Raw genomic sequence first — 22707 nt, 5'->3', positions numbered from 1 at the left:
CTGCTTCAGTGCCAAGTTAACTGAAGTAATTGTTCTGACTGTCAAGGAGGGTGAGACTGTTTTCAAACAGAGTAACTGGGGGGAAATACGAGCAGCAAAGACACCCTGCCTTCACTCCTCCCTACCTTCAGCTGTAGCTCCCACGCAGAGACACAAGCAGAGGGAGAAGGTTCCTACATTAAAACAAGCTGCCCATTTCCCTTTTCCACATCTGTTTCTCATGCTGATGGCAGGATATAACCTGTAAAACAACAATGCTCAGTAATAGACACACTGAGGGGGAAGGTAATGGCTCTGAATCAGCAGATTCAGCTACTTGCCAGAGTTTTATCAACAAATGTGACCTCCTCTTTTAAAGGGTATGCTGTCATGGGAATGTAACAAGAGAAAGTAGGAGTGACTGATGGAGGTGGAGAAAGAGCAGTTGGACAGGAAGTGTAGAGAAAAAAAAGTAGTTTAAAAAATGAAAGGAAGATGCAGAAATACTTCGTAGATGAGCAGAGAAGACGATTAGAAAAGTATAGAATTTGTGGAAAAATAAGAACATATGAAGGCGTGTCTGCTGGCGGACCGAATTCAGCTCCTTCAGCTCCTGGTGGAAATAATCACAGTCAGAAAAGACTGAGATGATGTGGACAGCAGCTGTCCTCCTGCTGCTTTTGCCTTCGCTTCTTTCCTACGCAGTATGTACCGCACTGCATGCTATGAATGTTTTTAACTTGTCATCTGTCTTATTGATCAATATCACTCCTCCATCAGGAGTTACAGCAGGAAGCTATAAATTATGACTTGTGAGGGAGCTCATTTAAAGGTGTTAAAGTGCTTCAAGAAATGCCCATATAATCACAGAGATTTAGAGGTTAGCCACAAATTCTTGTTTTTTTAAATTAGTTATATCATCTTTAAAATGATCATGTTATGAGTTTGTGTTTTAAATGAAAGAAAATAAGTATTTTTTAACAAAATATACAGGTAAAAGTATCTGTTATGCATATATATCCACATATTGTAAGTAGATTTTTTAATTTATTTTGCTGATGCAATAATGTGTAAGCAGCACGTTTCCAAAACGTTTTCTTAGGTGGAGTTTAACTCCTTATTAGAGCTGAGCAATCTTTCCAAGTAGGTTCAGTCACGTGAAACCTACTTGGTTTCAAAGGACTGTGCACAATTTCCATCCAAAATGTGCTGTAGTGGAACGATAAAGTGAAATACCTCAAAAGCCATATTTTACTGTCGGTTACAAATCTTTTTTCGGTTTATTGGAGTTACTCTCAGCCAAGTGCGATATTTGACCTACAGCACTGCTGATCCCACGATGAAAGTCTTTTTTTCCTTGTGGTGGTGGAGAAGTTAAAACACAACAGCTAATCAGGTTAAAACACTAACAGAGTGTCTACTTCCTGACTCAGGGGACTTGAGTCAGGAAGTAGACTACAAACTACATTTTCTGTAGTACATTTGAAATAAGAAACCATGTGATATATAAAAGGCAGAAAACAAACACAACGCTGACATTATTCAGTCTCTAATGAGCCACAGGAGTCATACTTTCCAGGCTAGTTACACATAAGTGCTGACTTATAGATTGAACTCTCTCATTGTCCTTTTCTCCTGATTTCCAGGACAAAGAGAACAGAGGTAATATAAACCAATCGGAATTAGACAATCGAGATTTCGCTGATGTTCCTGTCAAAGATCAGAGACCTCTTGGTGAAGTCAAAGGTCAGGACTCATGCACCATCCCGTGTGACATCACTGTCAAACTCCTGCGAGATGAGAAACAATCCATTTGTGGTAAAGCCTTTTCTGATTTGTTGTGCTGTTGTTAGCCCCATTACCTTCATGTGTTGTTCAGTGTGTGTACTTTTGTGTGTGTGTGTGTGTGTGTGTGTGTGTGTGTGTGTGTGTTCAGGTCAGCTGCAGCAGTCTTTGCTTGCGTTTGGACGCAGCAACAGAAAACTGATGAGGGATGTGATGGAGGCGCAACAGAGAGCTCTGGACATCCTAAGCAGTCAGGTTAAACATCTGTTAAACATCTGTTAAGTGTTTGTGATCGTCAGACTGGCTGAATGTATTTACAGTGATGTCATATTTCCAGGTCACAGAGTTGATGACCAAAGTGCAAACGCTCAGCTTGGAAGTTCAGAGAAGCAACACTGAGATGTACTCCATGAAACCTGTACAATCTCATGGTAACACACACACAAACACATACGATTGTGATTATAGAGCTTGAAAGACATAAACGCTAACTAGTAACACCCAGTGACATGGTGAATTATGAAAAGTACTGTACCTTTGGTGATTTAAGTTGTGAATCATTATTTAAGAAGCTACTGAAGTTCCTTCCCCTTCCTGTTTTTCTTCTAATAGGCTACCCCTTACAAACATAAGGTTTAAACAGTAGGTTCAATCCAGAGATCACCATATTAATGACATCCCCTGTTTAAACATCATATAGAGCCAAGAGCTGAGTTTAATGTGATCTATGTTTATAACAGCATATAAATAAAAGATAATGTGGATATAAACACTATGGCCTCCCTTTGAGGATATCTTTAAACCTGGTGCATAATTTTGTCCATTATTTAAAAATGAAATCACCAGTATATCAGTTTTAGATAAAGGTTTAAATAGAATCAACAGAACAGCATTTTTTCAAAATCTGAGGTTCGTAAAAGCTTTTTTTTTCTGACCCACAAAGCCACACCAGAAGGTATTTAAACCTTAAGTACATCAGAAATCTTCAAAATCTGCAAATTTGGAGGTACATATTTTCCACTAGATGCTGAACTGCACCACTAACTTGTACAGTCTATCATAACTCAATAGTTTGTGCCTCATTTGAGTAACTAAACAGCTCTGACGGAGAAAAACAGAGAGAAAAACAGCTCTGACAAATATATAATGATTGTGCGGCGAAGGCAGAGAATAAATTGATGCCATTTATATTAAGCTCAGTGACTAATTATTACATGAAGTGCACAGTCCTTCAAGTCATTAGTGGCTATAAATCAAAAAAGTTGCTTCACCATAAATTTGATTAAATTACTCTCCTGGTGACCAAACAGAGTGTTTGTTGCATTGATTAGGACGAGACTGCAGCGACATCAAGGACAACCTCGTGTCAGTCGTCCCCAAGATCCCCAGTGGCATTTACATAGTCCACCCAGAGAACACTGACTCTTCATTTGAGGTACATGTATATAATTCATTCATTCACTCCTTCAGTGATTTATTCACTCTGTGGCCGACACTCAAAGCAAAGCTTGTCCTGCAGGTTTTCTGTGAGATGGACTATATGGGAGGCGGATGGACGGTGATGCAGAGGAGGAGTGACGGTTTAACTGACTTCAAAAGATCCTGGGATGGCTATGTCAATGGCTTTGGACACCTTGCAGGTTGTACATTATCAAAGAGATCCTCTTTGAGGTTGAACTGTTAAAAATAACATTAGATGGTGGTAAGCTAGATGCTCAAAATATACTTTATAGTATCAGCTAAAGAATGTTTTGGGAACCACTGACCAACATAATGTTCACTATCTGCTGGACCTGAGGTTGTGTGATTCGTAGGTTTCCATTGTGAGTGAATTCATTTGCCACAACAACCATAATTATCCATCACTTTAAGGCTTAATACAGTCTAAAGGTGTGCGTTACAGAGTATTTTACTTTTGGAATCGACTTTCTTGTTGATCCAGTCTAAAGCAGCCATTGGAGGAACTGCAGTCTAGGAGGAACTTTCATTTTTTATCAATGGTTTTTGCTTGAGCAGCACATAAAGTTGTGCTAGCATAACAACTAGCACAGAGGAAACGTTAGCAAAGCATGAAGAGGATAAGTTTTAATAGGCTGCTGCTGTATATATAGGACTATCGGTGTATGGATGGCAGGCTAGCATTTTGATTCTGTTCCCAGTATTTATACTAAGGTTAGCTAGCCATCACCTAGTGAGGTATCATAGCATTTCCTCAAAGTTGTCACACCGTCTCATTTTTATCAGTCTACACATATTGAGAACTATACCTTTCACTTCACCACTAAATCTCTCGTCTTGTGTTTAGGAGAACACTGGTTGGGCTTGAGGAAGGTGTTTCACATAGTAAACCAGAAGGATACTCGATTCCAGCTTCACATTGCTCTAGTCTCCCATGACGATGTCACCTCTTATGCATCGTATGATGACTTCCGCCTTGACAGTGAAACGCAGTTCTTCAGCATACACCTGGGCAGATATGCAGGTAGTGCAGGTATGGCTTAATAAGTTAAACTTCACAAAACAAATGTTATTTTTTTAAAATTGCTAAAGTGCAAATTAAAACACCGGCGACTGGTCCACTTGGTTATTTTGTGTCTCCTGCATGTCTGCATGGATTTCTGCGTGCTCTGGTGCAGGTGATGCGTTTCGAGGCTACAACCAGGAACAGAACCAGGACACGGCACCGTTCAGTGCCTCAGATGTCGACAATGATGGCTGCAACCCTTTCTGCTCCATTGGCAATTGCACGGTGGAGAGCTGCAGCATTCACCACAACCACACGGGGTGGTGGTTCAATCAGTGCGGTCTGGCAAATCTCAACGGCTCTCCCGAAGACACAGAGCGAAACCAGGGGCAGAGGACGCACATCGTGTGGGACACCTGGAGACACAACGGAGTCCCCTACACCATCAAATCTGTCACCATGAAGATCAGGAGGATTGCAACCAATAATTGAGAGATGATGGGAAGAAATGGATCATTTCAATGCATGACTAAAAGCTTCATTAAAACAGAATATAGTTCTTCTGGATTACTATTTTCACTGTGACCAACATAAAATAAAATAAAATCAGCCAATTACTTATGGTGTTCTTCTTCTTTTACACTAATTGCAAACTCTGCTGCATTCCTGTCAGTTTCAACTGATCTTGGTTCAGCTAACATACACACCAAGGTAAGGGAGGAGAACTTAAACTGATCCAGTCCAGTAGGTGGTGCTGTGAATCTCAGCAAAGTGTACCGATTGAGACCTACATCACATGCAGTTTATTAGTATTGACCAGATTATTTCTGTCACTATTGCAGCAGAAATAATCCGCAACCATGAAATCCAAGCCTGATTAGTAAAAAAGAAAAACCCTGCAAAGGTCTGATCAAACAGAAACTAAATGCGACCTCCCCAAATAAATACGTTAGCAAGCCAGAGGACCTCTGTTGCTTCAGACACCCAGAGTACCCTCCCTGCTCCACAATCAAATCACTGGATTAGAGAGAAAAGGTTACCGAGGCTACAGCTGAAAACTGGGGCTTCTTCTTCCCCGAGGTCACATTCACACTGACGTGTGAAACTGAATCAGCCCCCTGATTCATCTCAGTATAACCACCGTGTTGAAACAGTCTGCAGAAACCTCGTGGTTTCACCCCTTCAGGTGCATCACATGATAGTCATTGATTAAAAGCAATCAAGTTTGGTAATCCTGTAAGACAGTAACGACCAACAGTAGCTCATACCTGTCTCAAGGTCGTGGTGTTAAAGACTTCTTGTTTCAGTAAATCTTTTACCAAATGATGATTCAATCAGGAAAGTTTCATGCGCATCAGAACTTTTGAGCGCTCCAAGAATCAGACGCTGTTATTATCGTCTCTCCGGATGAGCACTAGACACTTTGCAGCTGTAATGAAAACCGCAGCCTCTTGAGCACGCTGGCAGGACCTCAGACTGTTTAGTTTCGCCAGAAAATCACAGAAACTGGTGTATTCTAATCTCGCAGGTGTCCAACAAACCAGCGGTGATACTGATTTCTTATTATTCACACATTAGAGAAAGAAAACACCAGAGGTGGGACCAAGTCATTGTTTTGCAAGTCTCAAGTAAGTCTCAAGTCTTTATCCTCAAGTCTCAAGTCAAGTCTCAAGTAATGTCAGGCAAGTCAGAGTCGAGTCTCAAGTCACTGGTGTAAAAGTCCGAGTCAAGTCACAAGTCTGAAACTTTGAATTTCAAGTCCTTTCGAGTCTTTAAAAAAAAAAAAAAAGAAAAAAGAATGTTGCAGTTATGCTAAATGTAAATATTAGACCATGTAATTTTAAAAGCTGTGTTTTTCTCAACACATGACAAAATAGTGAACTTAGAAAATATACACAAATTGTGAAATTGCACCTCTTTAAAATGCAGCTCAATTAAACCTAGCTCCAAGAATAATTTTCACCGACAGTTCTGAGATAAGCTGCATGTTATTCTTGGATGCGGTTGTAGGACCGGCTTTAAAATCGCATGACAAAAATATCATACATATTAAAAAAAACTGCATCACCAACGTAGCCTGGACAACATTTGCTAGTTAGATGAAGTCAGCTATCTCATTGTAGCACATTTATATGCATATTTATAATTATATGGTTCTTGGAGTGAGTGCACACACTCATGAAGTTTAGTAACTTCAGGTCACTGCAACAAGCCCAGGTACAGTTTACGACGGATGGGTGCAGGACCTTGAAATGCACCGTGTAGAACGAAAGACCATCGTACGTATCATAAGTTTACCAGTCTCACAAATTGTCTTCATAAATACACATTCGTTAACCGTTTATTAATAGGACCTTTGAGCTCAATGGTAATTAATTAGTAGGGGAAATAATTTCTGGTAGCATTACAGAAATGTAGCAGTGACAACAATATTGTATGCTGTAATCGTACTGGGCAATTAGTGATACAAAAAACCTGTTTTATCCTGTGAATAAAAGTATATGTTTTTGTCAATGTACCATAATAACAGAAGCGAAACACAATATTGTGTCAGGACAATTCACTATTTATGCACAATAAATAAAGGAGCATAGCGCGACAATTTCTGTTCAGCGCCAGACTTGCTTGTAACCTATATCACCAGTTATGTTAAGAAAAATGACGCATTAACTACAACAGCAGACTGACCTTCGTGTAAATGCTTGGAGCAGACTAACCTGTGAGCTGGAGTGTTCTAGGACGTTATATTTGGTCTTTGAATGGCTGCAATCCAGTCGCCTCTTTGTTACTTCGGAAACATGGCTCGAACAATTTCTCTTCAACGACGTAATCCGATAACAACCGATCTCTTTACCCGTCGGCTTCCCGTGGCTGTCATGCGACCGGCTATTGCAGTTAATAATACAACAGCTTCTTGACATTTTTGTGTTTCTTTTTATCGCTGTTTAACTGATTTTAATTGAAAGCCTGCGTGCGCTAGTACCTCTTGCCACGAGTTCCCAGAATCCTTTGCGGTTTACCCCTGAATGACGTCACATTTTCAATCTCTATATAATATGCATGTTAAATTTTATATTTGGGGTGAAATATCAAGTCTTTTCAAGTAAACCGGTTCAAGTCCAATTCAAGTCCCAGGTCATTGGTGTAAAAGTCCAAGTCAAGTCACAAGTCTTAGAACATTTTTTCAAGTCAAGTCTAAAGTCATAAAATTAATGACTCGAGTCTGACTCGAGTCCAAGTCATGTGACTCGAGTCCACACCTCTGGAAAACACAGAATAAAAAACAAACTCGGGAGAGTCTGGAGTGTGTCTAAGTTTTACCTGTTACATAAAAAATAAGGAGGTAGAAGTAAAGAAGAGTGAGAAAATGGTGGGATTGGGTGAAGGAAGGAGCTGCAGGTTCAGGTTGGTTTATTGGACAAAGAACAGATGCACAGGCTGCAGAACAGCTGCTTCCACACAGGAAACAATTTGGTCTGGGCCTTTGTGTGCGTGTGTGTTTTTCTTGTTCTTCCTCCCCTCCTTCTTCAGAGTTCAGCCCAACAAAACATGAACTATGAGCGAAATATCTTGAACTCAGGTGGCTTCATCATTTCAAGTGACGTCTTTAAAGTATACGGCTTTGGTAACTCTACTCCAGTTAGCTGCAGCATTGTGGGGCTTACATGTACGGTGTCCTGTTGGTGCCAAAGTTTGTCTGTGTGTGTGTGATATGTGTGTGTTTGTGCTTGTGTGTTTTAGCGTCAGTGATTCAGGTGATAACACTGAAGGAGCGCCTGCTCTATGTGTGGTCTGGTATGCCTACATATCACCGCAGTTAATCAATACGCACACCCACACATGAGGAGGACACACAAAGGACTGTCCAGGTACTTGTCCACTCAGTGCCCCTCAGTAAGAGTGTGTATGTTTAGGCTGACAGTGTTTACATCCAGATCTCAGGTCTGTTCTGTTCAGACGAGCAAATCTTAACAAAAACCCACAATGGTGACATTTGTCAGACTTTACCCCCATTGCCACTGAAATGTGACGCCCCTACGCCACGACACATCCAAACTGGCTAATCTTCAGCAATCAGGTCCTTAAAAGGCAATTCTCTCTGCCACAATTGTGCATTGGAGATCCTGCTTTATCAGGCTGATTTCACGCTGAGACTTTTTACAGACTGTAAGGGGTTTTTTCATGTGAAATTCAGCTTGAAAGCAGACAAAAAGTGGTCTCAGCTGACATAGGTAGCAACAAAACAAATAAAAGAATTATGGGACAATAAAGCAGAAGATGATCACAATATTGCTGCAAAGAGCTACTAAAAGCTGGACAGTTGTAAACACATGAACACATGTGATTGGGTACAGAGTTTTCCCACACTGGACCAGGATCAGCTGAGAGTGGGAGCACACAGGAAGCAAAGTCTACAGGGAATTTAAACCCTGAGGAATCTCATCTGCTGTTCATCAGCCATCAGTCACTTCTGCACGCATGTACACACACACTAAAACTCTCAACACGTACTCTAAACAATGCAGTTTAAAATAGCATCTTACGAGTCAAAAATACAACTATTGGTAAGACACTATATCATGAGAATATTTCATTTCTTTACTCCTATTATTTTTGTAACAAATCCACCTTTATTGCCACGACTAATACTGAGTAATATCAAAGAAAGAGATGAAGGACTTGGTGAAACCGCTGAGACAAATATGAACCTACATCTGTAGTAACTCTGAGCCTGTTCAGTCGCAACCCTGAGCTTCCTCCCACATCTGTAAAGTTCAATGCGTCACGTAAGGAAAAGTGTTGTGGGACCCAGAAGGATGCATTCTTTCTCAAGAACACAGAAAAAACCAGAGGGGGAGGGCGACAGAGAGACGGAGAGAGAGAGACGTGCCACAGACACTTGATTAGTCTTTCACATGAAACGGGAGCGCAGCCTCTGCTGTCGATCACCTCCAGGATGAACCACAGACCGCTTGCAGTTCATCATGCCAGCCGGACTGCAGGTTACAGCGACAGCCCCAGAGCCAGGAGCCGTGATAACCTGCTCATGTACGATGATTTTGGAGAGGAAACGTGTTGCTCCGGACGATGCCTTGGGTAAGTCTGCCAGAGGTGTAGCAGGCATATATGCTCATCCTCTGCATCTTTTTGTTAAAATCATGGATAAGACTGACAGATTTTAAAAAGTTTGAAGGAGAAGATAAAACGTATTTGGACGCCTGATGGTAATTTTCACTAAATATTGCAAGCACAATGTTCTTCAGTTTGCATTCTTTAACTTGGAACCAGCAAAACAGCCACAGGTGCTCATTGGGTTTAACTCTAGGTCAGCGCTCTGGGATGGAGGGAGGGAGACTGATGTACATTAGAGAGTGTACTTCAGAACCCATGATCCATTAGTAAACGTAATTTAACTTATGAGTAACATAATGCTTATAATGTAAACCATTTTTTTTGCATTTCCTGCCTCGTTATTTACATTAGCCTCAGTGCTCAGTGCTACAGGATTTCTCAACCTCTTCTTATGCTCCTCTCGTCACACACCGATGCCTGCTTGGGAATCTTTTTGGTCGTTCTGATGCACTGAGTACTTCGTTTTTATGTGCAAACCTTGTAAGCCATCATGGCATAAACAACAAACCTCATATGATGTAGCAGAACAGAATGTTAGATAATGCATCTTAAAAGAATATTAAGAAAGAAATACAGAACCAGGAAAATGTTGTAACTTGATACTATTTCATCTGTTCTCTAGGTAAAAGTTAACTTACATCTACTAATTGCAGATTATGGTAGGCAAGTATATGAATGAGGTTAACTGTGATTCAGTGCTCTCTCACGGGTGTGTGGGTCTCTCTCTCATTACTTGTGTGGATAGCACACCTGCACCGTTCTGGTTGAGAACTACATTGTGTGTAAATTCATGTGTGGACCATACACCGAGTGTTTTTTGTGTTTCTGGCAGCCACAGTAACTCTGAGCGACAGCTTATGGCTCGTCTCACTGCTGCTAAACGACGCCAGGCTCTCCGTGGACCTGCCTACATGTTCTCAGCTCCCTCAGTCAGCCTGTCAGAGGTTGAGCAGCGTTTCCTGGAAGCAGCTGAATACGGGAACATACCAGAGGTGCGGCGTATGCTGCTGCATGTACCCAACTTGAACGTCAACGCTGTTGACTACATGGGCCAAAATGCACTGCAGCTGGCAGTGGCCAACGAACATCTGGAGGTGACAGAGCTGCTGCTGGGGAGGGCAGACTTGGCCAGAGTGGGCGACGCTCTCCTTTTAGCCATCAGTAAGACCTGATTATTTATGTATGGCCAAAAACACATAATATGGCAAAATCTCTATATCACTCAAAAGTTCCAAAGATGTCAGACACAACACATTGCTTGACTGGATGGAACCACAGTTATGTAACCGTTTATCCGTTAATCTGTGTCCTTACATAGCTGTGTCTCTTTATGAGTCTAGTGACATTGCTTAATAATAATGATTAATTGCCTCAGTACTGTTAACCCCTCTGTACCACAGCCTCTGAGTCAAGTTTCTCATACATCCTGCAGCCACTCAGCCGCCTGCAAAAATGTTACCACAGTTGCATTGGCATTTTTCTGCTCAAACGGGCCAGACTTGGACCATTTCTGGTGAAATACTTTGTGTTTAGTTTGAGGAGATTGTTGATGACTACGTTTTTACATTTTACTTATTTCTTTATATTTTGCTAGGACAATGGGAATGTAGTGTATAAAGCAAAAAGAGTGCAATTCTAACAAACTTCAAAATCAATGTTTGGTATCACCACCTTTATTCTTTAACATAGTTTCAGCTCTTGTAGCTTCATTCTCTGGTCTGTTGAAGGAAATTCAAAGTTTTACTTTGGATGTTGGCTGCCTTCTGTTCTCGTCAAGATCTCATACTGCTTAAATAATGCTGATGTCTGAGCTCTGGGGAGGCCAGTCCATCACTGATAGTATGCAAGTGTGTGTTTTTCTATACAGGTATGCTTTTACTAATCATTGGCAGTGTGTTTGGGATGACTGTCATGCTGAATAATGAAGCCACTGACAATCAGATGCTTTTCAGATGGTATTGCACGACGGATCAAAATTAAAAAGTTTACTTTTCTGTGTTCGTAATTTCATTGGTTTTAACAACATCTTCAACACCACTGTCTATGATGCCTGAAACCTTTAAAGACTCTCCACCAACTTACTGTTGTACGTCTCTGCTGACCTCCTTCATACATAATAATGATGATTTGAACCAGAATGTTCATATTTGGATTCAGTGCTCAATATGACCTGTTGCTAGAGATTTTCAGTCCACTTATTGGGAAATTTGGCAAACCTCAGTTTTCCTGTTTTCCTTCTTTAAGAAGGTCTTCTTGACAGCCACCCTTCCAATGAGGCCAGTGAACAGTAAATGGATCAGCTGAAGGTTCAGATGCGTCTCTCAGGTCTGGACTAAAAATGAGGGGAAAAGAAGCCAATGCCTAAAGAAAAACCTTTGAAAGGCCCTGAGAAATCCTGGAGAACTACTGCCCAAGACGACTAAACTTTGGCTTTTGCAAAATCCTGTCTAGCTAAGTTGCTAACATGCTAATTTAGCACGAGTACAAAAGACTAGACTTTTAGCCTCTTCTGTTAGCAGTTACAAGATTTAAAAGATTGTTGCTTTAAAAAAGACAATATTAAAGGTTGGTTCCATTGTTCAGGAAGGCTGAGGATGTATGTTTTCTTCTTTAGTAAGTCATCATTTAAAAAAAAAAAATACAGGCGATGTAGTATTGAAAAACTGTGACCAACCTGAGTAGATAGCCTATATCAGGGGTTCTCCAAGTATGGCCTGTGGGATAACGGCGGTCCTTATCAAAATCTATTATGCACTGCAGGCATTGGAAGGAAAATATACATTTAATTTCTCCACAGTTTATGTTTTAAGGTAGTAAAATATGAGTTCAAAGGACCATTTTCTTTCAAGTTGAGCTATTCTGTTTGAGCCATTATGGCATGCTAACAAATGATTAGGAAATTTAACAACTACTTCAGTAATGGTTAAAAATACTTTAAACCAGCCCCCCCAAAAAACTGCAATAATGATCACAAACTCCAGCAAACTACCAAATGCTATGTAAGCTAACATTTTAGAGTTATCGTTAAGATTCAGCAATTTTAGCAACAGCAGTGTAAATGAAGTTGTACCACCAACAAGTTTGCTCCGTTTTTGTTTTAGGTAAAGGTTATGTTCGCATCACAGAGACTTTACTGGGCCACCCTTCATTTAGAGACGCCCGTCGTCTAACAGCAAGCCCCGTTCAGGCAGACATGTTGGATGACTTCTATGCTTATGATGAGGACGGGACAAGGTATGTGTGAGGAAGAGGTGTTTCATTACTTACATTTGTATATTTGTTTAAGGTAATAGCGGACACTTTATTAGGCACATTTGCATTTCAGGAAAACATTTGGAACATGCATAAACATGAAACTTTTTTAGATATGTATTGAGTATTTATTAAACACCTCAATGGTTTGTGTGATTCTGTCTTTCAGACACTTGAGCAGCTACTCAGTTTATGGTGGGCAGATGCTGTAAGATAAAGAGACAGTATTAGCCACAAATGTATCCAGTTATTGTGTGGTTAAGAGAAGTGTGGGTAGTGTATTTATGCGATAATCATGAACATGGGTGCTGATGGAAAGAAGGAAGTGGGGTGGGGGATGAGCATGTTATGAGCAAGGTGTGGCTTATCAGCAGCAGCAGACTCTTTCTTTTGCTATTGCTGCTTCATAAAGCTGTTGTGTGAAGTTTGCAAATTAAAGCTTCAATAAATAAAATAGCAAAACTTGTGTTTTATAAAAACAAGTTCCTGACATGCAGATCTCTCCTTAATATTTGGTTTCAAGGCTCGTTTTTGCTTTCATCATGCAGCTACATGCAGCTTTTTTTTTTTTCCACTGGCAACTAAGTTTGTTTGCATTAAAGAAACTAAGTTTAGAAGTCCTGGCAGATGGATTTAGCAGCAAATCATTTTCCTGTTTACAGTCTTTGTGCTAAGCTAAGCTAGTTCTGGCAGTAGCTTCATATGTGCTGATTGGAGATATTATATCTAATCTATCTCTGAACAAGAAAGCAGTTAAATATGTTCCACAACTGTCATAGTCTCATACGAGTCAACAACAAGAAGCTGACAATAGGGGGGTAGTGAGGTATAAATGGAAATGTCCATGCTTGGTGACGCAATGTAACTATGATGGATGCACTGACTGCTCCAGCTGCTGCTTTTTTTTTTTTTTTTTGCTTTTTTGCAGTTAGTTTGCAGAAAAGTTCATTAAATAAATTCATAACATTCATAAAAATGTTGAAACTTAAACCTCGTTTGCAGAAACGAAGCTAAGGCGAATGCTGATACTGCGTACTATCTGCATGTTTCTCTGTGTGTAAATTCCTGCAGGTTTTCTCATGACGTGACTCCAGTGATACTGGCTGCACACTGTCAGGAATATGAAATTGTTTACACCCTGCTAAGTAAAGGGGCTCGCATCGATCCGCCTCATGACTACTTCTGTGGCTGTGACTCGTGCAACTACCAGCAGCAGTTTGACTCCTTCAGCCACTCCCGATCGAGGATCAATGCCTACAGAGGACTCGCCAGTCCTGCTTACCTCTCCTTGTCTAATGAGGATCCAGTGCTGGCAGCACTGGAGCTCAGCAATGAACTGGCCATGCTAGCTAATATTGAGAAAGAATTTAAGGTACAAATACAACGACAAGAACAAAAATGCAAACACAAGTCCGGCAGAACTAATGTGCACTGTCTGTTATCACTGCTGTACACATACCCTAAAACATACCCATGAACATTTTATAAACCTTAAGAGAAGAACAGACGAGGGTCTAGATCCTGTGGTCACTGTTCAGATTTTTGGTTTGACACATAAACAACAGCTGTAATTATTGCTGGGCTCAGAGTACCAAAGTATGCTGTGGGTACTGTACAATAAATAAACAACAGGATGCCTGAGCAGAGATGTCCAAATACAGCCTACACATTTTTTTCTTGATGTTCATGCTGTGAAAAGTATTTGCCCCCTTCCCGATTTCTTATTCGTTTCCATATTTGTCACACTTGGAAGAACACAAAGGCTTGCTAACATTGCCAAGACTTTTGGGAAATATTCTGTGGGCTGATGAGACAGAAGTTGAACTTTTTAGAAGCTTTGTATCCTGTTACATGTGGCATAAAACTAGCAAAGCATTCCATAACGAAAACATGACAACAGCCAAACACGGTGGTGTTGATGTAGTGTGATGGTCAGAGGCTGCTTTGCTGCTTCAAGACCTGGATGACTTGCTGTTGACTTGATATATTCATGAATTCTGCTCTCTAACAGGAAATCCTGAAGGAGAATGTCCATTCATTCCCTGAAGCTCAAGAGCACTCAGGTTAAGCAGCAATGACATGGAGTGGCCTAGTCAAAGTCTGGTCTCAGACTTTGACTTTGACTAGACGGAGATGCTTTGACATCACCGTAAACAGACTGTTCAGGCTCAAACACCCTCCAATGTGACTGAATGACAACAATACTGCATGGAAGAGTAGGCTAAAAATTCCTCCACAGCGTTGTGAAAGACTCACTGTCAGCTTTCAGAAATGCATGATTGCTGTTTTTGCTACTAGAAATAGCACAAACAGTTATTAGGTTTAGGGGCAAGTGTGGATAGCTTTTTGCTCTCAATAAATGAAAACATCATTTAAAAACTACCTTTTGCATTTACTTGCATCTTACTAGCATCTTACCAAATCATCTCAAATGTTTCACTCCTGATGCACATTTCCTCCATCATGTTTCTAGAATGACTACTCCCGCCTTTCGAGCCAGTGCAAGGATTACGTGGTGGGCCTTCTGGACCTGTGTCGCAGCACGGAGGAAGTTGAGGCCATATTAAATGGAGAAACTGACTCGGACGATAGCTATGATGTACCAGGTCGCCCCTCCCTCACACGGCTCAAATTAGCCATCAAATACGAGCTCAAAAAGGTCAGTGTGTTCTCAAACAGGCAATGACACAGCAGCAGGATAAAACATGGGTTTTCTGAGCAAGTTAGAAGTATTGCAAACATTTATCTGTGCTATGGGAGCAGCATAACCCATTTAGATTGATATCCTACTAAAAACTGTCATTGTCATTCCAGTTGTGGACGACATAGAGCCAAACTGATATGTTGGCCGATAACAGCTATTTGCCGATATATCAGTATTGGCAAATAATTTCCATTTTTAGGTTGATAAATGAAAACTAAAGAAGAGAACGAAGAAACATCGCTCAACTGTGTTGCGAAGGTTATTACATAAGTTTTCCACTAGAAGGTGCTCTGCAGCTCCCGTGTTGGAAAAGTATTCAGAACAACCAGCTGATCTGAGCAGAGTTGGGCAGAGTGTAAACGAGTCATGTGACAATAAAACAAGTTTATTTTTAAACTGCTTTGTTATACTATCTTAGTAAAAAGTAACTACACATAACACATTTTGGGGAATTTTTTTTTCTAGTGTGCCTGAAAGAAAAAAAAAAAAATCGGCTAATATATCAGATTTTTAAATCACCAAATATCAGTAATGGTGTCTGTCTAAAAAATTCTATATGAGTTGGACTGTCCGTAACATTACTGCATGAGGGTAACAAACTTTTAAAATCAGACAAATATCCAAAGGTGAGAAAAACAACAACAACAACAACAGCTATGGATGCTGGGAAACAATGCCTAATTTTAAGATCAATTTAAAAAAATAGAAATGAAAAATGGAATTTATAGTGTGAAACATCAAAATGCTGTCGACAAGTGTTTTTAATATAAAGATATTTGTAGCACTTAGTCACGTTGAGCTGAGTCTGAACTCATCTGTCTTCATTTCTAATTGCAGCTGTCTGATGTAATCGTTTTAGAAGCCAATTTGTGTGGTTTAAATCATTAATCAGTTTGTAAAATGCCAGAAAATTACTCTTCATAAATCGATTAAATGTTCAGATCAATAAAAACAAAAATAAATCTGCTCTAGTTTCAGCTCTCAGGTGTAATGGATTTCTGCTTTTCTCTGTTTCAAATAAATAAAAATAGAATCACACTTTAAGGATTCTACCTTAAGCTTCCAGTAGCCTTTATTTTCCCGTTTCCTTCTCCTTAACTCTTCTGTCCTACTTCTTTCATCTGTGCCTTTCAGTTTGTGGCTCATCCTAACTGCCAGCAGCAGCTGCTGAGTATCTGGTATGAGAACCTGCCTGGCCTGAGACAACAAACCACTGCCATCAAACTGCTGGTGGTGCTGGCGGTGGCTATAGGACTGCCTGGACTGGCTGTGGCTTACTGGATTGCCCCATGCACCAGAGTAAGTAATATTTACATCCATAAAGATCATTCACAGTACAAGCTTTCCTCTCACCCTTCCGTTATTCCATCTCTCATTCTCAGGTGGGAAAAGTGATGCGTAGCCCCTTCATGAAGTTTGTGGCTCATGCCTCATCCTTTACAATTTTCCTGGGTCTTCTCATCCTGAATGCTGCTGACCGCTTTGCAGGCACCACCCTGCTGCCAAACATGACACACCATCAGCTCCCGGGCAGCTCTGACCCTCTGCTGCTCTACCGCATGACTACAACACCCTTCACTTGGATGGAGATCCTTATCATCTCATGGGTCATAGGTGAGCATAAGATGATGATAGATAATAAAAAAGCAAACAATTAAAAAAACAACTGAACATCTGCCGAATCATGTCATTTGTGTTCTTGTGCTCCTGCTGCAGGTATGATTTGGGCAGAGGTAAAGGAGATCTGGAGTCAAGGACCAGGGGAGTACCTGGTTGAGCCGTGGAACTTCTTGGATTTTGGGATGCTCGCCATCTTCCTGGCTTCCTTTAGCTGCCGCTTCTCTGCGCTGAGACATGCTAACTTAGCACAGACCTCTGTGTATGCAAAATACACAACGCTGATTAATGTCACACTGCCTAAGGAGATACACTACTTCACTATGGGTGAGCAGTTTCACATTTTCACACATCGCATGAACTAATTCAAATACCATGATGTGCTTGATTTATACAGCAGCAAATCACTTGAAAAGAACCCCCAACAACCAGACAACCCCCTATAAACAAGTACTTGGTGACAGTGGGAAGTAAAGACTCCTTTCTAACAGGAAGAAACCTCTAGCAGAGAGGGGTAGCCATGCGCCATGACCGATTGGGGGTGAGGGGAGAGTCTTTACAGGACAATCTGTGTTATAGTAGAGCCTTTACTTTACAATATTAAGCACCTTGAAGTGACTGTTGTTGTAATTTGGCACTGTATACATAAGATTGAATTGAAACAGAACAAAAGACACATGTTTCCTTCCTGCTGGGAGACACTGCCATGAGGTGATGTGATTGGCTGGAAACAACTTTTAGGCAGGTTGCAAGCATCAAAGTAACATCGGCAGAAATGCCAGAACCCAAGGTTTCAGAGCTGAAGATTGATTTATAAGGAAAAGATTCACTTCACTTGTTCATGGCTTTAATGTTGTGTCTGTTGTAGCTGTCAGTCTATAGATGTAAAAAGTAAAAAGTATCACTGTCGCCCTAGATTTTCCTGTGCTTATTGGCAAATTAACTTTTGTTTTTTCCTTCTCTTTAAAGAGAACAAGATGAAATTAAGCCGCGTGGCTAACACATCCTTTGTTAAATAGCCTTTTTAGTGCCCGGCTTGTGCTCATTTATCAAAATAATCTTCAGTGTGCCTTAAAACAATAATTGCAAGCTTTAATCAAAGGTGATTTTCTGACTTACGCTTGTGTTCTTTTGTAGCTCGTATCGAGTGGGTGGCGTCAGATCCCCAGTTGGTATCAGAGGGCCTGTACGCGGTCGCAGTGGTGCTGAGCTTCTCTCGGATTGCTTATATCCTCCCGGCCAACGAAAGCTTCGGTCCCCTGCAAATCTCTTTGGGAAGGACAGTAAAGGACATTTTTAAGTTCATGGTCATTTTCATCTTGGTCTTTCTGGCGTTCATGATCGGCATGTTCAACCTGTACTCTTATTACCTGGGTGCAAAACAAAATGATGCCTTCACAACGTAAGTCAATACCAGTGAACATCTGAATTTGTTTTTTTATCTATTTATTTTTTTCATCAACTTGCACAGACGAATTCATCATGAAACTTGATTCAATTCTTGATCAACAATGGATTACCAATCCAAACCAAGGATATCACCACAAGGGTTCACAGATATTTTATATCCTGATCCTTTCTAACTATTCTTATCCAAGATCTGAGAGCTGTTTCTTTGGTAGACCCACTCATTTTGTGGTTATTACAGTTAAAAGAAGCCCCAACATTTTTGTGGCTTGTCACCATTTAAAACCAAGCCCTTGGGACCCTTATCACTGGTTGTGGTTATAGTGTGGGCAAAACTTATCATCAGTGCACCCAGGAGGGATTTGATCTCCCTACAGCTGAAGAAGTTTTGAGTCCAGAAAAAGTTAAAGTATCTTGGATTTCAAAACAAAGAGCAAAATTATGTGGCAGCAATGAAAAGAATCTTGCATTTATCTTGGGACCCATTAGCACAAATAGTTACAGCTAAACCTTTACACAGTCATAATAGAGTATTATAAAAATATGACATGTTGCCTCAAAATCAGATTCATTGTGCCAAATAAATTCATGCTAAACTTGCATGTTTGTGCAATAATGTCAACACTATTCTGAATTATTCTGTAATTTTAACTCCAAAAAACATTTTGTCCTTCTGTTGATTTACTAAAAGAGTATCTCTGACGTTGATGGTGTACGGCTGGTTTGAATTCAAAAATAACTTCCCTCTGTTCTCCCTCTGTCCCTTTATTCGTCTGTGCATCCGTCCAGCCTGGAGGAGAGCTTCAAGACATTGTTCTGGGCTATATTTGGACTGTCTGAGGTCAGATCCGTAGTGATCAACAACGGACACAAATTCATCGAGAACACTGGTTACGTCCTGTACGGAGTTTACAATGTTACCATGGTGATAGTGCTGCTCAACATGCTCATTGCCATGATTAATAGTTCCTTCCAGGAGATTGAGGTGGGTCATTAAGACGGTAAATCATTCTGTGCCCCAGATGCATGCTTGAAAATATGAAGCATGGGCTGAAAAAGCAGCCCCACATGTAGCGCACGTTGAACTGGTACTTATATAGCACTAACTCTAACAAAGATTCACTACAAGGTTCATTCACCCAAGCACACACACATTCATAAAGAGAAATAATGTCATTTAAATTAAGATATAAAGGGAAGCAAATTACTTTAATTTATTTGTGTCACAGAATGTGAATACAACTAAATTAAATCAGGGCCTTTTCCTTTACCCAGCAATTATGCCTGTATAGACCCACCTGTGGGTAAAGTGTCCTGCTGTGTGGACTTGGTAAACCCCCACTTATCCCATCTGAGCCCCAATTAGGTGAGCCCACACAGGGTTGACAGCAGTGTTGGCCTTGGAGTCTCTATAAGAGTTTTCTGTAAGCCGCTGTGGGTTGCCCACAGAAAACCTACGTGAGCCCCATGTAGGCTAGCCCATGAGGGGCCCATAGCAGTTTTATCCCTTTGCCCTCCCAAGAAGTAATTCTGTGGGTGCTCCACAGTGGATGCATCTAATGTAGTGCCCATAGTAATTTTTTCCTTTTGGATTCCTGTGAGGATTTTCATATAGTGAGCTTACCCATAGAAAACCCTCACTAAAACACCTATGGGTTAGCCCATTAAGGCCCCACATTAGTTTTACCCCCTGGGCTAACCCATAGGTGTTTTCTGTGGGTAACCCATAGTGAATTTACCCTGCTCACTGCTTACTCAGGTCCACACTTCACCCATACCTACCCACTGTGTGCCCATGCGGGTATGTTTGCTGACACATTGTTTATAAAAAGGCGAGCCTATATAGGGAAACGTGATTATTGTGGAGAAGACGAAACTGTTGAACATATTTTATTACTTTGTCAGAGGTAGTATTAACCGGAGTTAGGATTTGAGTTTTCCTTCTTTTTTTTCTTTGAGGGCAAGTGGCTCCATAGTAATTGACATGTTTGCTTAACAAGCAAGAGATCCTTGGTTTTAACTTTGGGAGGAGACATAAATGTATTTGGAGTTGTGTGAGGAAGGACTGTTGTTAGAATCTGCTATGTCAATATGTGGAGACCCCTTGTGAATAAAGGAGTGGCTGGTCCACACTTCATACCAACTGGTGGTTGTAATGCACCACAGGCTTTTCCCCCTTCTGTACTGTCAAACATGTATATTTCCCTTCCCTGATACATTTCCCCGTTTTCGTCGTGATTTTTAATTTTTTTTAGGATGATGCTGACGTCGAGTGGAAGTTTGCTCGTGCAAAACTTTGGTTCTCCTACTTTGAGGAGGGAAGGACACTCCCTGTGCCCTTCAACCTAGTCCCCAGCCCAAAATCTATGCTCGGACTGGCCACAGGCATCAAGTCCTTGCTCCTGCAGTTAGTTGAAGGACACAGCAAAGAGAAAAATGAGACACAACTCAACCAGGTACCACACAGTATGGCGATTAATTCCCTAATATATCCAATGTTTATCCTTACGCAGCTTGAAAGGTAACATGATAGTTCAGCGTTAGTGGCAGAGCCTTAGCACCTCCCAGTGGTATTACTGCCACACCACAGAAATGTCACAATTCTGTTCAGCTAATTTGAGCTCAATTTTCCAGCTTGGAGTAAGCAAAAACTCAGGATATGGTGCTTCTACCAGCCGAACCAGATATCAGGCACGTGTTTGTGTATTTCACTGTTTTAAAACATAATTTTATTACTTGTTTTAATGTGTTATTTTTGCACAGAACATTTTGTTCATAATTCGAACCCCTTTCCCTTTACTGGTTACAGAAGATCATGAAGCGGCTAATAAAGCGGTACATCATCAAAGCACAAGCAGACAGAGAGAGCGATGAGATCACTGAAGGTAAAATAATAAAGAGCACCATTTGTCCTCCCATGCTGGCATCAACATTTTCTTTGATAGCTTTGCATCTATTTTTTTTTTTAATCCAGGAGAGCTGAAAGAAATCAAGCAGGACATTTCCAGTTTGCGATATGAGCTGCTAGAAGAAAAAGCACAAAACCTGGAGACGCTCGATGGGCTGCTGAAGAGGCTGGGAGAGATCAGTACGCCTTCATCATAGCAATGTCTGTCATAAGTGAAGAGCGCAAAGATTAAGTGCCTATTCACTGTCAAAAGATGCTGTATACATAGTGACACAACATTACTAACGATAAATGACAATGCACGTATGTGAATATAAACATTAAATATAAAAGGTCAAATGTATGTGACCGACAGTGTGATACACATTTTTTTGTAAAGTACAGACTCAATTTAAATATTCTATACTTATCTGCACACACACACACACACACACACGGAGTACTGTCCAAAACTCACTACCTATCATTTCTTCATATTTTGCTTCCAGGTGGTCAGACCTTATTGTAATTTTTAAGCTGGTCTTAATCAATAGTTCTCCAGCTTTCTGAAGCTCTTTCAAAGTTTTTCATTTCATTTCACTAATTTTTCAGTCCAGTCCTTGTACCTGACCATTTTCATGCCATTTAACCCTGATCTATGAGTTATAAATCTAATTCAACATAGCAAAGAATACATTTAAATTGTACATTTAGGCATTTTGTTAGTAGCAGTCAATTGTTTTCCTTAATCAAATCTACAAAAAAAGCCAACGATAACACAGTTTGACAGGCATGAAATGGTACTTTTGCACCAACAATGTGATTCCTAAAAGATATATTCGTAAAAAAAACTGGGATATCTTGGCATGGTGTGCAGTATATCCTCAAAATCTCCAATGGGCAGGAAACCGGACAGGTGAGGGTCAAAAGAAGAAGTGGCAGATCTATAAATTATCGACAGCACAAATGAAAAATAAAATCAGCAAAGACCTGACAGGACCTGAGTGATGCATCTGGCCTTTCAGTCAATCTATTACTGTTCAATGAAGTAGAGGAAAATGGTCTCAGTGTAAGGGTGGCTGTCAAGAAGCCATTCTTAAGGAAGGGAAATAAGGGAGAAAAGGCTGAGGTATGCCAAGTTGCACAAGAACTGAACGGAAAATCAGCGGGAACAGGTCTTATGAAGTGATGAATTCAAATTGGAAGTTTTTGATTCACTATGTTTGAGGATATCAGGAGAGGGGCACACCATTGAGTGTCTACAGCCATCTGTTGCACATGGTTGATACTCTGTCATGGTTTCTGATTGCATTTCAGCCATAGGTGTTCGAGATCTTGTCAGCACTGACTGAAACATGAACACAGAAAGGTCATCATCATCATTTGATCCACAATGCAGTACCATCTGGAAAGCATCTGACTAGATTAGAATGACATGACAAACACACTAGAAATGCAGAAAAATCATACTTGAATAAA

At 40.6% G+C, this 22707-nt stretch overlaps 2 protein-coding genes across 6 annotated transcripts; both read left to right on the top strand.

The window, feature by feature from the left end:
- Positions 1 to 401: 401 nt before the first annotated feature.
- On the top strand, positions 402 to 4845 carry angptl5 (angiopoietin-like 5). Of its 2 annotated transcripts, none has more exons than XM_026182205.1 (8): positions 402 to 683; positions 1626 to 1797; positions 1916 to 2019; positions 2102 to 2195; positions 3096 to 3199; positions 3284 to 3404; positions 4070 to 4246; positions 4401 to 4845. In XM_026182205.1, the coding sequence occupies exons 1-8, from the start codon at positions 627 to 629 to the stop codon at positions 4718 to 4720; spliced, it is 1149 nt and encodes a 382-aa protein (XP_026037990.1). In that variant the 5' UTR covers positions 402 to 626; the 3' UTR covers positions 4721 to 4845. The 2 variants fall into 2 exon arrangements, with proteins under 2 accessions (XP_026037990.1, XP_026037989.1); XM_026182204.1 differs by having other exon boundaries at positions 4070 to 4255.
- Positions 4846 to 8983: 4138 nt separating this feature from the next.
- On the top strand, positions 8984 to 22664 carry trpc6a (transient receptor potential cation channel, subfamily C, member 6a). Of its 4 annotated transcripts, XM_026181688.1 has the most exons (14): positions 8984 to 9325; positions 10194 to 10522; positions 12463 to 12595; positions 13685 to 13985; positions 15087 to 15272; positions 16452 to 16616; positions 16700 to 16931; positions 17034 to 17261; positions 18072 to 18336; positions 19131 to 19326; positions 20597 to 20797; positions 20976 to 21032; positions 21151 to 21226; positions 21316 to 22664. In XM_026181688.1, the coding sequence occupies exons 1-14, from the start codon at positions 9186 to 9188 to the stop codon at positions 21444 to 21446; spliced, it is 2640 nt and encodes an 879-aa protein (XP_026037473.1). In that variant the 5' UTR covers positions 8984 to 9185; the 3' UTR covers positions 21447 to 22664. The 4 variants fall into 4 exon arrangements, with proteins under 4 accessions (XP_026037473.1, XP_026037474.1, XP_026037475.1 ...); XM_026181689.1 differs by lacking the exons at positions 8984 to 9325; positions 10194 to 10522 and adding an exon at positions 11509 to 11686; XM_026181690.1 differs by lacking the exons at positions 8984 to 9325; positions 10194 to 10522 and adding an exon at positions 11697 to 11974.
- The last annotated feature ends 43 nt before the right edge of the window (positions 22665 to 22707 follow it).

This window comes from Astatotilapia calliptera, chromosome 10 (genome assembly GCF_900246225.1).
Source record: "Astatotilapia calliptera chromosome 10, fAstCal1.2, whole genome shotgun sequence".
Classification (NCBI taxonomy): domain Eukaryota; kingdom Metazoa; phylum Chordata; class Actinopteri; order Cichliformes; family Cichlidae; genus Astatotilapia; species Astatotilapia calliptera.
This window is presented reverse-complemented; position numbering and strand designations above follow the sequence as displayed.

Coding starts and splice junctions, on each gene's coding strand:
- angptl5 (XM_026182204.1), top strand. CDS start 627: ATGATGTGGACAGCAGCTGTCCTCCTGCTGCTTTTGCCTTCGCTTCTT. Junction 2,020..2,101: donor TGGACATCCTAAGCAGTCAG/GTTAAACATCTG, acceptor TCATATTTCCAG/GTCACAGAGTTGATGACCAA. Junction 2,196..3,095: donor GAAACCTGTACAATCTCATG/GTAACACACACA, acceptor TGCATTGATTAG/GACGAGACTGCAGCGACATC.
- trpc6a (XM_026181688.1), top strand. CDS start 9,186: ATGAACCACAGACCGCTTGCAGTTCATCATGCCAGCCGGACTGCAGGT. Junction 9,326..10,193: donor TGCTCCGGACGATGCCTTGG/GTAAGTCTGCCA, acceptor TGTTTCTGGCAG/CCACAGTAACTCTGAGCGAC. Junction 15,273..16,451: donor TCAAATACGAGCTCAAAAAG/GTCAGTGTGTTC, acceptor TGTGCCTTTCAG/TTTGTGGCTCATCCTAACTG.